We start from the raw sequence: 16350 nt of genomic DNA on the forward strand, positions 1-16350 counted from the left end.
GGAATCAGCCATGGTCAGTTGTGGCTGAGACTCAAAGGCAGGCACAGAATGGGCAAGCTTTATAGTGGGGAAAAGGGAGGCTTCGGGTGTGCCCTGAGTGGCAGCTCTTGGCCTGGGGAAGCTATAGACAAGCTAACTAGAAGTGGGGGGCATCCTGTGTGATTGGTTAGGAGTACCTATTCAGCTTTCTGGTCCTAAGTTGGAAATGGAGATAAAAATTACAGAAGCTGTCAGTTATCAATCAATCTGTGGCCATTTGGGGCCATTACAGAAGTTATTATTTTGCTTTCTGGATTGTCTAGAGACCACAATCTGGCCTCCTGTTAAGTCTTAGTTATAGCAGGTTGGTTGCCTGGATCATTTATTATAGAAAATGGGTTGGTTTCCTGAGTGGATTGCTACAAGTTGTGGGCCAAAGTTCAATTTTAAATATGGGCAAACCATTGTCCATACTTGTGTATTCAGTCTCTCCCCCTTCACAGTAAAAAGCCAAATAAAACATTATTCAAAAAACCTATTAGTTATCAGAATAAAAAGTTGTATCTTTTCTTGCTTATCATTACATAAGTACCATTTCTATTTTTTAATTGGTTGAATTATTAATCTATATAAATGAGTTTTCTACTAGGGAAACTGGAGACATGTGGGAGAAAACTCACATCAGAACCCCCTAAAGATGTCACTGTCTCCTGAGGAAAAGCCACATCAGTGTTCCCCGGAAGTATAAGGTTCTGTGTGGTTGCTGAAAGTCCTCCAGAATTAATTCTTCCTTGGTTTTAATATGTGAGCCCTCATCAATCATCACTGGGTATACAAAGCCTTTATATGGCTCACACCATCTCTTACCAAAAACAAAAGATTTGCAAAAAAAAAGTTTTTTGACAAGAAAAAAAATGTTTCAAGAACTGAACTGGTTTATGGCTTAAACCAGAATTTCTTATAAAAGCATAGTTTGTATCAAGTAAACAAACACAAGTCACACTTGAAAATCTAAGTGCAAGAGTGGCTATAAATAAGCCTAAAAAGGATATTTAGCTTTAAAAAGAAGAATACTTTAGTTTTTGTTTTAGGAATTTAAAAAATTGAGTGAACTTTCCAGAGATAACATGTTGGGTTGGCCTAGTCCACAGACAATACCCAATCCAGGTCTCTGATGCTACCAATGAAGAAACCAAGGCACAGGGCTTGACATAGAGAACATGCCCAAAGTACAATTGATCTATCACTGGTTGGATGATTCAAATAAAGATTCCCAAAGATCACACAGCTAGTAAGAAGAATTTTACTAAATCTTAACATTGACAGAACTCAGCCAAGAGATTTTTGAGAACAAAATGCCAATGATCTGAAATGAATTCAATGGTCCTCATGGTCTTGAATCTGCCATTCTACTGGTGTAAATACCCAAAGAGCAAATATAATTGGAAAGTAATTCTATTCAATACTAATTTCCAAACAGAAAATAATTTGGAAATACAGTGATTGAAACAGGTATAAGGCATTACATACTGAGAAGCAACCTATAATCTAGGCAGCTGGGAAAAAAGAGGGATTCCATGAGGTAATGATGCCTGAGCTCAGTCTTCAAAAGTCTGCTAATTAGGCATGCTATGAGGAAAGGTCAGCAGTGGTGAAACCCCAAGACTACAAGCCACTCAGACTGAATGCCCTCCTTCCAGAAACAAAAACCAAAAGATAATATTAGACGATTTCCAACTACCACTCCCCTCCCAAACATACATACGGTGATTATCCCAGTTCCCCAAAGTGAGGAAGGAACATCATTGGCCAAGATGCCCATTCACCCTACTAATAACAGGTGAGTATATTGAACAAGGTGACCTCCTCAAAACAAGGTTTTAGCCAACATCTTGAGAACAATCTGAATTTTGAAGTTTTATGAGGGCCAGGGGAAATAATGAGAAAGTGCTTGAGAGAAGTTTTAGCTGTGTTATTCTTAATATGGTAAAACGTGGGTAATCAGCAGGTCAATTGGGAACGTGTCAATTTGGCTTCCACAAGCCTGTCCAGAGCTCCCAGCCCCACACCTCTCTTACCATAGCCCCACTGAGGCCCACCTGCCCTTTCTCCAGGAAATCAATGATCCTCATATCCTGCAGGCCTTCCTGAAGCTCAAGGATGTCCAGGGTCCCATCGTCATTATGGTCCAAGTACCGAAAGAGTTTTTCAAAAGGGGATCCATTTGGGATGTCTCTGGCGTCAGGAGTGGACCACGCCGTGTACTCCGGAAGTTTCCCAGAGGTGGAAGTGAGAGGGAGGAAGGAGATACTGCCCACCACATGCACAGCTGGCAGGGACCTATGATAGCAGTGTTCTCCCCAGCCACTCCCCCCAGGCTCCTTGTTCAAGATTAAAACAAGAAGGGGAGGGACCATCGCAATGGCTCCAGGGCAGAGGCTCGAGGTGCATCTGTGCGCGGGAGGTCTCAATGCTGGGGGCCTGGCTCCAGGCAGAGGCCATGGTGCTCCGCCTGCACTGGGCGGTCAGTGGATGAGAGGCCCAGGTTTTCACCCCACTCCAGGAGGAGCCTAGAAGGGACAACTCGTGTCCTTCCCCAAACTTCTGGAAGGACCTCTGCATAGGACTGTCTCTAAAGGTAGATATTCTTTTTAGAGAAAAGGTTGGGGCGGGGGGAGGGGGGAAGCGATGGTTAGGACATGGACTGTAGGGCCACATTGACTGGTGGTAAGGTCCAACATTTTTTTTAGGTTGTTTCGTCACGCCTTTTTTGAAAAACCTTCTAAGGCTGAGGCGCATAATATTGTTGTAAAGATAAGTAATTAGGAACCTGATGAAAATCTGCCCACTTGGGCCTTCCCTCTGTGATTTTACCCCACCCCCGCCCCCAGTTCTTTATCTTCAGCCAGCATTTGCAGTGGCTTGGGGTCAAGGCTACTCTAACTGCCAGGGTCCCAGCTTTACCCTTGCAGATGTTGGCAGCACACTCAGGATAATCTCAAAATGGACAGAAGTTGAGTCAGCTGGGATCCCAGAGGGATGTCAGGAGATCTTCATAAACAATGTGGCTTCTTAATCCCACTCTCCAGAGCCACTGAGGGCTCTGGCTCCCCTATACATATACCTATGGTCCCTCCCCTGCTCTACTGGAAATGTAGAAGTGTAGTTTCACAGTAAAAACTCCCATTTTTTATGTAATTTGTTTACCTAAATATGGAATACTCTTTAAAAAGTTGAATATTAAAATTCAGGCGGGACGGCAGCAACTCTCTCATTCATTGCCGGTGGGAATGCAACACAGCACAGCCACTTTGGAAGACAGTTTGGCAGTTTCTTACAAAACTAAACACACTCTTACCATACAATCCAGCAATCATGCCCTTGGTATCTACCCAAAAGAGCTGAAAACTTATGTCCACACTGGAGCCTGGGTGGCTCAGTCAGTTGACAGTCTGACTCCTGATTTCCACCCAGGTCATGATCTCTTGGTTCATGAGATGGAGCCCCACATCAGGCTCTGGGCTGAAAATGCTGAGCCTGCTTGGGATCCTATCTCTCTCAAAATAAATAAACTTAAAAAAATTACATTCACACAAAATCCTGCACACAGATGTTTATAGCAGCTTTATTCATAATTGCCAAAACTTGGAAACAACCAAGATGGCCTTCAGTAAGTGAATGGGTAAGTAAACTGTGGTACATCCAGACAATGGAATATTATTCAGCACTAAAAAGAAATGAGCTATCAAGCTCTGAAAAGACAGAGGAAACTTAAATGCATATTACATATTACTAAGTGAAAGAAGCTAATTTGAAAAGAGTACATACTATGATCCTAGCTATATGACATTCTGGAAAAGGCAAAACTATGAACACATTAAAAAGATTGGTGGTTGCCGGGGGGTTGAGGGAAAGGGTAGAAGAATGAATAGGCAGAGCACAGGGGATTTTTTTAGGGCAGTGAAAACAATCTGTATGATACTATAAAGATAGACATATGTCATTATACATTTGTCCAAACCCACAGAACACCACCAAAAGTGAATCCTAAGGTAAACCATGGACTTTGGGTGATAATGATGTGTCAGTGTAGGTTTATCAATTGTAACAAATGTACAACTCTGGTGCCAGATGTTGATAATGGGGGAAGCTATGCATGTGTAGAGGGAGGGGGTATATAGAAAATCTCTGTAACTTCATTTTGCTGTGAACCTAAAACTGCTCCAAAAAATTAATTAATTAATTAATTCTTTTTTTTAATTCACAAAGAAAATTTAATTCAGCCATTATCTGTTAGCTCTTGCTCCATTTATTCACCCTGTCAAGTACTGACAACATAAAGAGGCCTGTCACATGTCCATGAAACACCCACAGGTTTGCCTCTAGGAGGAAGTTATGCTATGGTTAGTTCTAAGTACCACAGTAGGCTTTGCAATAAACACCCCCCTCCGACCCCAGCCAGAGCTGTTGAGCAGTGGTAAACATCTAATGCTGTTTCATTAGATGTGCTGTGGCCCAATCAAGAATGAATTCTCCCACAAAAGGAGAACTGCACAGTCCACAGGTTCCCTGTGCACTGCAGAGAAGGCACGTACTCAGTCATAGAAGACAGACATCCAGACAGGACACAAGAGTCCAGTGGTCCGAGGAGAAAAGACAAAAGTAATGGCCAGAGTAATAAGGAAAACTGACATCATCTTACAGAACTGATAGGAGGAAGCAAAACATAGAGCTGATAGTTTCATCTAATAAAAGGGCAACTATTTTTGTTGAATAGCTAGCTCTTCCCACTTTTAAAAATTACCCTGTTCCTTATTTGCTTATAATTACCCCCCACCCATCCATCCAACACAGACCTCCTATATGGAAAGCTGTGAGGACACGGTTGTGGGACCCTGTCTGTCTTGTTCACCACTATATCCCCAGTTCATTGAACAGTGTCTGGCACTACTCAAAAGCATTAATTGAATGATATTAATATTTGTGCTACCTACTATGTAGCTCTTACCATTCTTAGTTTACATTTCAGGTTTCCAGGCATTAAATAGCTCACCCAAGGTCACAAGTGGTCTAACTAATTCCACAGCTCATAATAATAAACACCACACCCATTGCACCAGTGAATGAAATAGGTATGATCGTCTACAGTTCAGAGTGGGGCATCAAACTTTCTCAACAAATCCTTTTGCTGTGTTCATAGGTCCTGTCCGGTAAAGAAATAATTCTGGGGTGCCTGGGTGGCTCAGTTGGTTAAGCACCTGACTTTGGCTCAGGTCATAATCTCACTGTTCATGAGTTCAAGCCCCGTGTTGAGCTCTGTGCTGACAGCTCAGAGCCTGGAGCCTGCTTCAGATTCTGTCTCCCTCTCTCTTCACCCTTCCCCCACTCATTCATTCATTCATTCTCTCTCTCTCTCTCTCTCTCTCTCTCTCTCTCTGTCTCAAAAATAAGTAAATGGGGGCGCCTGTGTGGCCTAGTCGGTTGAGCATCTGACTTCGGCTCAGGTCATGATCTCACAGCTCTGTGAGTTCGAGCCCCACATCGGGCTCTGTGCTGACGGCTCAGAGACTGGAGCCTGCTTTGGATTCTGTGCCTCCCTCTCTCTCTGCCCCTAACCCACTCGCATTCTGTCTCTATCTCTCTCAAAAATAAATAAACATTAAAAAAAATAAGTAAACATTTTTTAAATAAGTAAAAAGAAAGAATTCTGAGTGCACTAGGGTAAAATTATACAGGTGAGCTGAAGCCTTGAACAAATGGGTAATAATTTACCAGGCAGAAAAGAGGGAGAGCAATGCCAAGCAGAGAAAAGAAAATAAAGAGACAAGTGTCCATGGTTGTGGCCCAATCAGGGAAACAGAATGTTGGGGTTTGGGAAGAAGACTAACAGGTAGACTGCTACCAAGATGGAATGGGTATTTTATGCCTTAAGAAAGACTTCTTCCATTTTTTTCATTCTTTCCAAAATAAAGATGTCATCCCTTGAGGGATAAGATTTTAGAATATAAGGAGAAAAAACAAAAGATACAGATGTTATATATTTTAGAACATTTGACATAAATGTATTTGGAATTCATTGTTTTTCTTATACCATAATCTCCCTGCTATGATGTCCTAAAATGTACCTCTATGATTTCTTTATCATATTCTCTTTAGTAATAAAGTTTCTGACAACTGAAATGCTAATGAAATAAATCCCTCTTGTTAACAGAGGAATTATGTCATGGAGTAAAACCCTGAAAAGAAATTGCATGCAAAGCAATACACATTTGCTAAGCTACTGTTTTTGTATGTGACCCTATTCCATCTGTAGTTGTAAATATAAAATTTATGGACAGAGAATCAAAACAATCATAGCATGTCCGAGTTGAAAGACCCCTTAAATCAGGCTGTCCAGTCCAACCACTTGTCAGACACTGCCTAATCGTTTAGCATACACTCAAAACCCATTAGGACAGAGGGTCCTCAAGTCCATCATCTAGTACCTGTGACATCACATTTTAAAGGCTTTTCTACATGAACTTTCATATCCAGCCACATGTGATCTTGACAAGAGCTCAGTTGGTTAAGTGTCCAACTCTTGATCTCAGCTCGCATCTTGATCTTAGGGTTGTGAGTTCAAGCCTCATGTTGCGTGTGAAATCTACTTAAAAAAAAAAAAAAGATCTCTGTCCAAGAAAGATATTTGCATTTTAAGAATAATGAAAGTAAAGCAAAGGGTTAAGTGACTTGACCAGGACTACACAGTCACACCACATAGGGACCTTGTTGGCCATGCTGCTTCCCTTCCTGCTCTCGGCAGTCTCTGCTGTGAGAGTCCTAGACCCCTTATGATGATAAATCTCTCCTAAGAAAGTTACAGTAAGACTTGATGCACATGAAAATATGGCAAACAACTTAGTTTTAAAACTGCCTGTAATTTACCTGGTTAACTAAACACATTTGTTAAATCAGCCAGCTCTGAACCTGGATACAGGAATACCTTCATACTCTATGAAACCTGACCCCCATTCTCCTCCACATACTACTAAAAGAGGAGTCACTAAAATGATGCCCAGATTGGAGAAGGAGGAAAAATATCTGTAAAATCCTTTGGGCAAGATCCCCTTTTTTCATTTTATTGCCTGAATTCAAAATTTGGGGCATTTGTTGTTTTTTTGTTTTGTTTTGTTTTTGGCCCTACACTGTTCCAAATTCTTCCAAATTCTTCCAAATTCTTCTTCTAAACTGAAACAAAATAAGCATAATTCCAGCTAAAACTGCTGACTCTTCCCCATCAGTTTATTTTCCTCAGAATTTCCATTTGGGTAAATTAAAATTCAGATTATTTCCTCTATTCTTTAATGTTCTAAAACTTGTTCCTTAGAGTACCTCAAATGGCATCCAAACATTGGGACTGTATTTTAGAATGCTCTAATGTAGCCTTTGATGAAAAACAATAAGGAGGAGGAGAGGGAGGAGGAAAAAATAGAAAATACTCTAGGGGCGCCTGGGTGGCTCGGTCAGTTAAGCATCCGACTTCGGCTCGGGTCATGATCTCACGGCTGTGGGTTCAATCCCTGCATCAAGATCTGTGCTGACAGCTCAAGCCTGCTTTGGATATTGTGTCTCCCTCTCTCTCTCTCTCTGCACCCCCCCCCACCCCCACTCATACTCTCTTTCAAGAAAAATAGACATTAAAAAACAATTTTTTTAAAAAAAAGAAAATATTCTAAAAAGCAGAACTTGCTTTGAAATCTTTTCCCTGGGTAGTTTTGCAACACTTAGTAATGGTTAGCTGTATTCCTTAAGACTCTCTTCTACACTCTACTTTTATATTCCATATTCTTTCCATTTAAGGTCTAAAAGAACTTAAACAGAAATCTGCTGTCTTCTAATTACTGAATTCTTTACAAACGCTTGGAAACATGGAGAGGAGATATTATCAGATGGAAATTTAGAGAGATTTCACTTCATGCTGAGTATTTGTCTTAGCTGCAAACTATTAGGCTTCCCTTGAAGAGTCACCTCATAGTTCTCATTTCTAGGTACTCAAGTAAAGAATCTCCCCAATCCTTGACATTATGCAAACCCTTGACCTATGCCTCTGAAACTCTCCCCCATACAGACTGACCATGTGATCCTAATTCCAAGTACTAGGTTAGCTACTGTTTCCCAGGCTTGCTTTAACCCTCTCTTCCTCCACTTATTTCCCACACGGCCACCACAGTGATCTTCCTTTTAAAAACATCAGTCTGCCTGTGTCCCGCTCTTACTTAACACCTCTCAAGTCTCCCATTGCTCATATAAAAGCCAAACCATTCAACAGGCCCAAAATGTCTTTGAGGATCTGGCCTGTCTTCCTCTGATATGACACTAATTTTTCAAGAAGACCAACCAGGCACTAAGCGGAAAGTCAGCTGTACTGAGGCCTTCTGTTCTGGAAGGGGCACTGGCTCATCCTTACAGGAATAGATAACCTCCTCCAGGTAGGGGTTTCCCTTTCCCCTATCTGGAGGCTTATGGAATACCTGATTGACAGGCCTGAAATCCCCACATAACATAGCGTCTGACCAGGGAATCTGCTTCATAGTAAAAGAGGTGTGGAAGTAAGCCCATGACCAAGGGATCCACTGGCGTATTACACACCACACTGTCCAGAAGCAGCCATCCTCACAGGATGCTAGAGGGGCCTACTGAAACCATAACTGAAGCATTGAGGAGACAATATTTGGCCAAAGTGAGTTGCCAGCCTTCAGGATGCAGTATATGTATGAGATGAGAGACCTCTGTATGGTTCTGTGCCCCCAACAGGAAGAAAACGTGAGTTCAGGAACCAAGAGGTAGGAGCAAGAGCAGTCACACTTACTAGCATTCCATGTGACCCACTGGGAGACTTTTTGCTTCCTGCTCCCACAACTCTGGGCTTTACAGGGTTAGTTTCTAGTCCCCAAACAGGGAATACAGCAAGGGTCCCCCTGAACCACAGCTACAGCTACCACCAGGACACATGGAACTCCCTGTGTCCAAGGACCAACAGGCAAGAAAAGAAGTCATTGCTTTAGTAGGTTTCAGCTGACCCCGATCAGCAGGAGACAGGGCTGCTTTTATGCAATGGAGACAAACAGGAATAGGTATGGAACTTAGGTGACCCATGTGGACACCACAAACGCTACCTGGTACTCCACTGCCCAATTAGAACTGTGAACGGACACAAGCAGCAACACTGGCTTGAGAAGCTCAGACCCCTCACAAATGAAGGTTTGAGGCACACTGGAAGTCACAAAGACCTGCAGGTATTATAGCTGAGTGTGAGTGGAATTTAAAGGAGACAGTCAAGAGGCGCCTGAGTGGCTCAGTCGGTTAAGCGTCTGGCTCTTGACTTGGGTTCAGGTCATGATCTCACGGTTGTGGGAATGAGCCTCACATCAGGCTCCACACGGAGCATGGAGCCAACTTGAGATTCATTCTCATTCTCACTCTCTCTCTCTCTCTCTCTCTCTCTACCCCCGCCCTCCGGCTCACACACTTTCTCTCTCTCTCTCCCTCTCAGAATAAATAAATAAACATTGTTTTTAAAAAATAGACAGTCAGGAAGGGAAATGAGTACCAGCTGTGACTGGAATGGAGACTGTAGTTTGTCCCACTGACCTCCCTGAGAAACAGAGGGAGAGAACAATGAGGAAGTATTCCCCACAATGATGTAGAGAAGCAGATTTGCGTGGCACAAGGAGAGGTCTCTGGTGGCTAGGTCAGATCACCCGTGAAGGGAAACTGATGTGGGAGCAGAGCTGACTGACGGCTGGCCTTGCCACACCTTTGGACCCTGCTGCCACAGCTCTGACACCAAGTACGTGCTTGCCCTGGGCTGCTCCAACCAAACACTGGCCACAGCAGGGGACCAGCACAGGGCAGCCTGTGACACAGGACTCCACTGACAACATTTGCCCTGTGACTCCCTATTATCTTAACTGAGACTTTCTAAGAACACTGCTTTGACCTAAAGTTGTTCCAAAATCATTCTTCTTCAACTCTTCTAACAGGGGTTAAATTTATGTCATGGTCTTAAGACCCCCTCGACTTACTCCTTTTTTCGTCCTCCTTACCCTTCACAAGCATTGCTCCCAATAAATCTTTTGCACACTCAATCCCATCTTGGGTTTCTTCCCCTCAGAAGACCAGAACTGACAGTACAAGAGAAGTTCAACACAAGAGGTGATAACATGGGATCTGGCAACTGGCTCACTCATCACCCAACTGGCAAAGAGCCCTGAGTGGAATATGGCACAAGAATAATGTTTTGCACAAGGTGGGAGCCCAATGCTGATGATTTCCCAGTGGTGATTTGGGAAATGACTGTTTGAGGACGACACCCTGGTATAATAATTCAGGCATTTGAAAAATATGCTATAAGGGTAGGCAAGACAGTGTACTAATAAAAGGATCAATTTACCAGGAGGATACCAAAATGCTAAATTTGAGCACACCAGTAGTATAGTCCACTATATAGTCTATTTTTAAAATATAAAAGGGAAAATTGACAGAATTATAAAGAGAAGTTGGCAAATCCACAACCACAGAGGAAGCTTTTGACATCTTTCAGTAGAGATTGTAGTAACAATAGTCAATAATTTAAAGGCTAGGGGCACCTGGGTGGCTCAGTCGGTTGAGTGTCCAACTTTGGTTCAGGTCATGATCTTGCAGCCCATGAGTTTGAGCCCCATGTCAGGCTCTGTGCTGACAGCTCAGAGCCTGGAGCCTGTTTCAGATTCTGTGTCTCTGTCTCTCTCTGCCCCACCCTTGTCTCTTTGCCTCTCTCTCAAAAATAAATAAACATTAAAAAAAAATTTAATAATAATTTAAAGGCTAATTGTTGGGATGCCTGGGTGGCTCAGTCAGTTAAGCACCCAACTCTTGATTTCAGCTCAGGTCATGAAATAAGGGTCGTAGGATCAAGCCCCATGTCAGGCTCCACGCTGAGCATGGCGTGGAGCCTGCTTAAGATTCTCTCTGCCCCTCCCCAACTCATGCTTGCTCTCTCTAAAAAAAATAATAATAATAAATAAATAAAAATTTTTTTTAAATAAAGGCTAATGGCTGATTGCTTATTAGGTACCAGGCAGTTTTATAAGTACTTGACATATTTTAATTCATTTATTCTTCACAATAACCCTATGATATAGGAACTAATGTTGCTTCTGTCACAGTTGAGGAAACTGGGGCAAGAGAGGTTAAGAAAATTGTCCAGAAAGGGGTGAAGCCAAAATTGGTAAAGGGGAGTTACAGAATGAATAAGTCACAGGGATGAAAACCACAGCATAGGGAATATAGTTAATGGTATTGTAATAGTGTTGTATGGTGACAGATGACAGCTACACTTGTGAGCACAGCAGAACATACAGAGTTGCTGAATCACTATGTTGTACACCTGAAACTAATGTAACATTGTGTGTCAACTATACTTCAATTAAAAAAAGAGAGGGAAAAAGAAAATTGTCCAAAGTTAACTAGTAAGTAGCAGAACCAAGATTCAAACCCAGACAGTTTGCTTAGATTTCTCCTATTTTCTTATGCATGTAAAAAGATGTTTATCTGCCAAAACTATGAAGACAATAAAAAGATCAGCAATGGGGGACAGGGATGAGTAGGCAGAGCACAGAATTTTTAGGGCAGTGAAAATTCTCTGTATGATATTGTAATGATGGATACATGTCATTATACATTTGTCCAAAACTACAGAATATACATTCCTAGAGTGAACCCTAAGGTAAACTATGGGCTTTGGGTGATAATGATATGTCAATGTAGGTTCACTCTTGGTTAAAAAAAAGCACCATTCTGTTGAGTGATGTTGACGATAGGGGAGGCTATGCATGTCATGTGTAAGGACAGAGGGTATATGGGAAATCTCTGTACCTTCCTCTCAATTAAACTTAAAAATTGATCTCAAAAAAATAAGTCTTCATTTAGAAAAAAAAAGATGTTTCTCTTATTTTATCCAGGATTTCTTTGTATCTTGCAATAGGAGGATTTTTGGTTATCTTGTCCTACATAGGCTGGAAATACAAGTACTAACAACTGCTTTACCCTTAAATTTTATATTTTTTTCTGCAATTATCTCAAATGGGCCTCTGCCTTGTTTAGGCTGTTTCAAATCACAGGCCTAAATATTTTTGTATTACAGTGTTCAGGTGACTAAGACATGACCCTCATCTTCGAGATGGTTGGTCTTATTGGAGGGCACAGGCAGTAACTGAAAATAATACCTTTTGAAAATGATAACAGTAGTGACATGTGAGACAAATGACTTACACATAGTAGGGTGTGATCAACTCTTCTATAGAGGGTGGTCCAAAAAGGCTCATCTCAGAGGAGGTGATACTTATAAAAACAAAACAAAAACCTCTTTTTCCCCCTAATCATAATAATATACAATTATTTTTAAAAATTGAATACAAAAATTGTGAAGAAAAAAGTAAAAAGGTAATTTAACTCCAGTCATCCATAAATAACCATTATTGACCTTTTTTTTAAAGTTTATTTATTTTGAGAGTGTGCAAGCAGGGTAAGGGTAAAGAGAAAGGGAAAGAGAATCCCAAGCAGGCTCCACACTGTCAGTGTAGAGCCCAATAAGGGGCTTGAATTCATGAGCCATGAGATCATGACTCAAGCTGAATCCAAGTCAGAGTTTAACTGACTGAGTCACCCAAGTGCCACTACCATTATTAACATTTTATTGAAGAAGTCAAGGGGCACCTGGGTGGTTCAGTCAGTTAAGTGCTGGACTTCGTCTCAGGTCATGATCTCAGTCTATGAGTTCAAGCCCCACATTGGGCTCTGTGCTGACAGCTCAAAGCCTGGAGTCCGCTTCAGATTCTGTGTGTACCCCCTCCCTCACTCACGCTCTGTCTCTCTCTCAAAAATAAATAAATATTTCTTAAAAAAGAAGTCAAAAAAGAGTGCTGGGAATAGTTAATAATATCTAGCATAAGCACAGGGAGTAATACTGTATATGTGTATATGTATGCATAAAATACATTTTATGCTTATGTATATGTGTGTGTGTGATAGCGATAAATATATGCCATCCTATTCTATGTTTGCATTCACATAATTTTATACAACTTACTTTATAATTTGTTCATATATAAACTCTGGAAAACTAAAGGTATTTTTTATTTCTGATTTTAAGTTCTTATTTTCTTAATCAACCTTACCAGAGGTTTGTCTATTTTATTGATATTTTCAAAGAACCAACCAAAAAAGCGTATCTTTGGAAATTTAAAGCACACATTTAAATAATTCACGGGTCTGGGGCACCTGGGTGGCTCAGTTGGTTAAGTGTCCAGCTTCAGCTCAGGTCATGATCTCGTGGTTCTTGGGTTCGAGCCCCGCATTAGGCTCTGTGCTGACAGCTCAGAGCCTGGAGCCTGCTTCGGATTCTGTTTCCCTCCCTCTCTGCCCCTCTCCCACTCACATACACACACACTCTCTCTCTCTCTCTCTCTCTCTCGCTCAAAAAAATTAAAAAATTTAAAAATTAATAAATAATTCATGGGTTAATGATGAAATCACATTGGAAATTAGAAAATACTTGGAACTAAATAACAAAAATACAAATTTGTGGGATGCAGCTAAAAAAAGTGATTAAAGGGATACTGTAGTTCAAAATTAAGTCATCAAGCATTCAACTGAAAAAATTAGAAAAAGAGCACATGAGTAAGCCCCAAGAAAGCAGAAGGAAAGACACAAATTAATGGGAAAAAAATAACAAAGAAACCATCAGCAAAAAGTACCAAACGTTCATTCTTTCAAAGTATAAATAAGAAAAATCTTTGACAAAATTGAAGGAGGGGGGTGGAGATCAATATCAGAAATGAAATTGAGCAAGTTAATGACACATAGTCAGAACTTTTTAAAAACTGTAAGTGAATATTATGAACCTTGGACAAAATAGACAGTTTTCTAAAAATTGTAACTTACTAATAAGCCTGACCTCGGTAAGAAATAGTAAACTAACGGGGGGGGGGGGGCTGGAACTACTAAAGACATTGAACGAGTAGCTTAAAATGTAACTATGAAGCAGTTGTTGGCTCTTATGGTTTAATCACCTTCCCTCTTGGGATAGGGAATGTCGAAGTGTCCTGTTACGTTTCGGAGCGGTTGGCGAGGTTCCAAGTATCCCCACCCCACTAAGGGGGCTGAACTTCAGAGGCACAATCAAAATGACTCATAGGAGTTGAAACTGCTCAGCGACAGGCCAACCCTTTAGGTCAATATATGTACTGAGGACATTAAGAAGGTCTTAAACAAGGGAATGTTGCCTCTCCTCAACAGTTAGCTGGCAGGAAACACACGGTTGGTTTTCACAAGTTCTGAAATACTAGACAAAACTAGCTGGTGTAACAAAGCAGCTTCTGAGTGTTACAAAGTGTGAGCCTTTTTTACAGAACCTGGAGCCCACGTAAGTCTGAGAACTTGAAAAACAAACAACAACAAAAACCCTAAATAAACAAAAAACTTAATGAGAGCTAAAAAAAAAAATTCTTTATGATTAAATTTTGCAAAAAGGCAGGTGAAGGAGCCGGGATGCATTCACACAAAAGTACTGCGGTACAGACGTTTTAAATCGTTAGAGCGGGCCACAGTGTTCGCTGCGCTAACTTCCTTTGGAAAAATACCAGGAGGCTTTCAGGTGACGAGCACCGGTCCCGGGGGACCCTGGCCCCGCGCCCCATTCCCGAGCTTCGGCACCCGATCGCCGGCTGGAAGCCGCACAGTTCCGCCTTCCTTGCAGCCCGCACCCAGAATCTCCGCAGCCCTCCCGGCCCTCCCGCTGCGCCCAGCAGCCACCCACCTCCTCGCCATCCTGGCCCAGGGCGACGCCCAGGCCCTTGAGCCCCTCCTGCAGCTCGCCGATGTCCACCACGCCGTCCCCGTTGCGATCCAGCTTCTGGAAGAGGGTCTCGAAGCGCGTCGGCGGCGCCGCGTCCTGGCAGGCCGCCGCGGGCAGCACGAAGCCCCGCAGCCAACGCAGCATGGTCCCGGAGGCGCGGGGCGGCGCAGCCCAGGGGAGTCACCGGGGCGAGGACTTGGGGGGTGGCGGGTGCGACGAGGACCAGCGCCCCGGCCGCCGCCTGACTGCGAGGAGCCCGCCGGGTGCAGGGCGCAGGAGCAAAGACCCCAGCCCAGCCCGGTTTGGCGCGCAGGGAGTGGCCGCTCCAGCTGCTGCTCGGGGAGGAGCTCGCCCGGCGCCGGCCTCCCTTAGAGGCGTGGAGAGGCGGGCCTAGCGCTGCCTAGAGCGGAGCAGGAAGTGAAAGGGCTGCCGTGGGTCTCCGGAGGGACGGTGGGACCGGGGCTGGGGAAGGGGGGGAGGGTGGTACGGGGAGGAGGAGGTCTGCTCGCGCCCAGTGGAGCTGTCAGAGAGGCAAGTTCGAGGAGCAAGCCCCCAGAGGCTGGGGGTTTTAGCATCCGCAGGTTAAGTGCTGGGGCGGGGGGAGAGGACGTTCGAAGCTCAGGTTAACTTCACGCCCCCTTTCCCTAACGGCTTGGAGTTTCAGCAAGCTGCCCGGAGGTAGTCCTCTCTGCATGGAAAGTGAGCCATGTCGGTCGGCCCAAATATCTGACTTTTTCGTGTGGCTCCACAGATACTACACTTCCAGGCCTGTTTTCCATTAACAAAAAGGAGGAAGTTGGGTGTTTGCACACCTGGGATGGGAATTCTTTAAGAAACAGAGAAGTTAAGGGGGCGCCTGGGTGGCACAGTACTTTCAGCGCCCCACTGTTGAGTTTGGCTGAGGTCAGGATCAGACGGGTTCATGGGATGGATCCCCTGCGATGGGCTCTGCGACAACAGCACGGAGCCTGCTTCGGATCCTCTGTCTCCTGTCTCCCTCCCTCTCTGCCCCTCCCCCACTCGCTCTCTCTTCAAAATAAACATTAAAAATTTATTTAAAAAAAGAAACAAGTTAAAGCTGAAAGCAATTTAAAAAAACAAACAACACCTAAAACTAATACAGTATTACATGTCAATTATGTCTCAATACAACTGGGGGTAAAAAAAAAAAAAAAAAGGAGAAACTCAAGGGTCTTTGGCAGAAAAGATCCACGTTCATCCAGGTGGGCAGTGGTAAAAAGAGGGACTACTTTGCTCTACAGCTTAGTAAGATCTGACCCTGACAAATCATAGGGAGCATTTGCCAGCAGCACTTACCAGGAGGACCTCAGGCCCCTCTCTTTCAAGAGGGGTACAGCTACATGGCTTAGGGCTTCCTTCATAACATGGAATAAGACAAGGAACACCGGGGATAGAGAGAAAGTGGCAGGGTCCTAATTCTTCTGCTGTGCAAACTTGGAAATGTGGCATAGCTTCTCTATCAGCCTCTCATCAGT

General features: G+C 43.1%; 1 protein-coding gene across 2 annotated transcripts in view; it reads right to left on the reverse strand.

The window, feature by feature from the left end:
- LOC102957710 (calcium-binding mitochondrial carrier protein SCaMC-1) overlaps positions 1-15197 on the reverse strand; it is a 61657-nt gene extending 46460 nt beyond the window's left edge. The window contains exon 1 of one of the 2 annotated variants that reach the window (XM_007090056.3): positions 14816-15197. In XM_007090056.3, the coding sequence (XP_007090118.2) occupies positions 14816-14998 (183 nt within the window). In that variant the 5' untranslated portion in view covers positions 14999-15197. Of the gene's footprint in view, positions 1-2078; positions 2577-14815 lie in introns of those variants that run through there. The other variant, XM_042998092.1, reaches the window with a different exon arrangement.
- Positions 15198-16350: the final 1153 nt, after the last annotated feature.

This window comes from Panthera tigris, chromosome C1 (genome assembly GCF_018350195.1).
Source record: "Panthera tigris isolate Pti1 chromosome C1, P.tigris_Pti1_mat1.1, whole genome shotgun sequence".
Classification (NCBI taxonomy): Eukaryota; Metazoa; Chordata; class Mammalia; order Carnivora; family Felidae; genus Panthera; species Panthera tigris.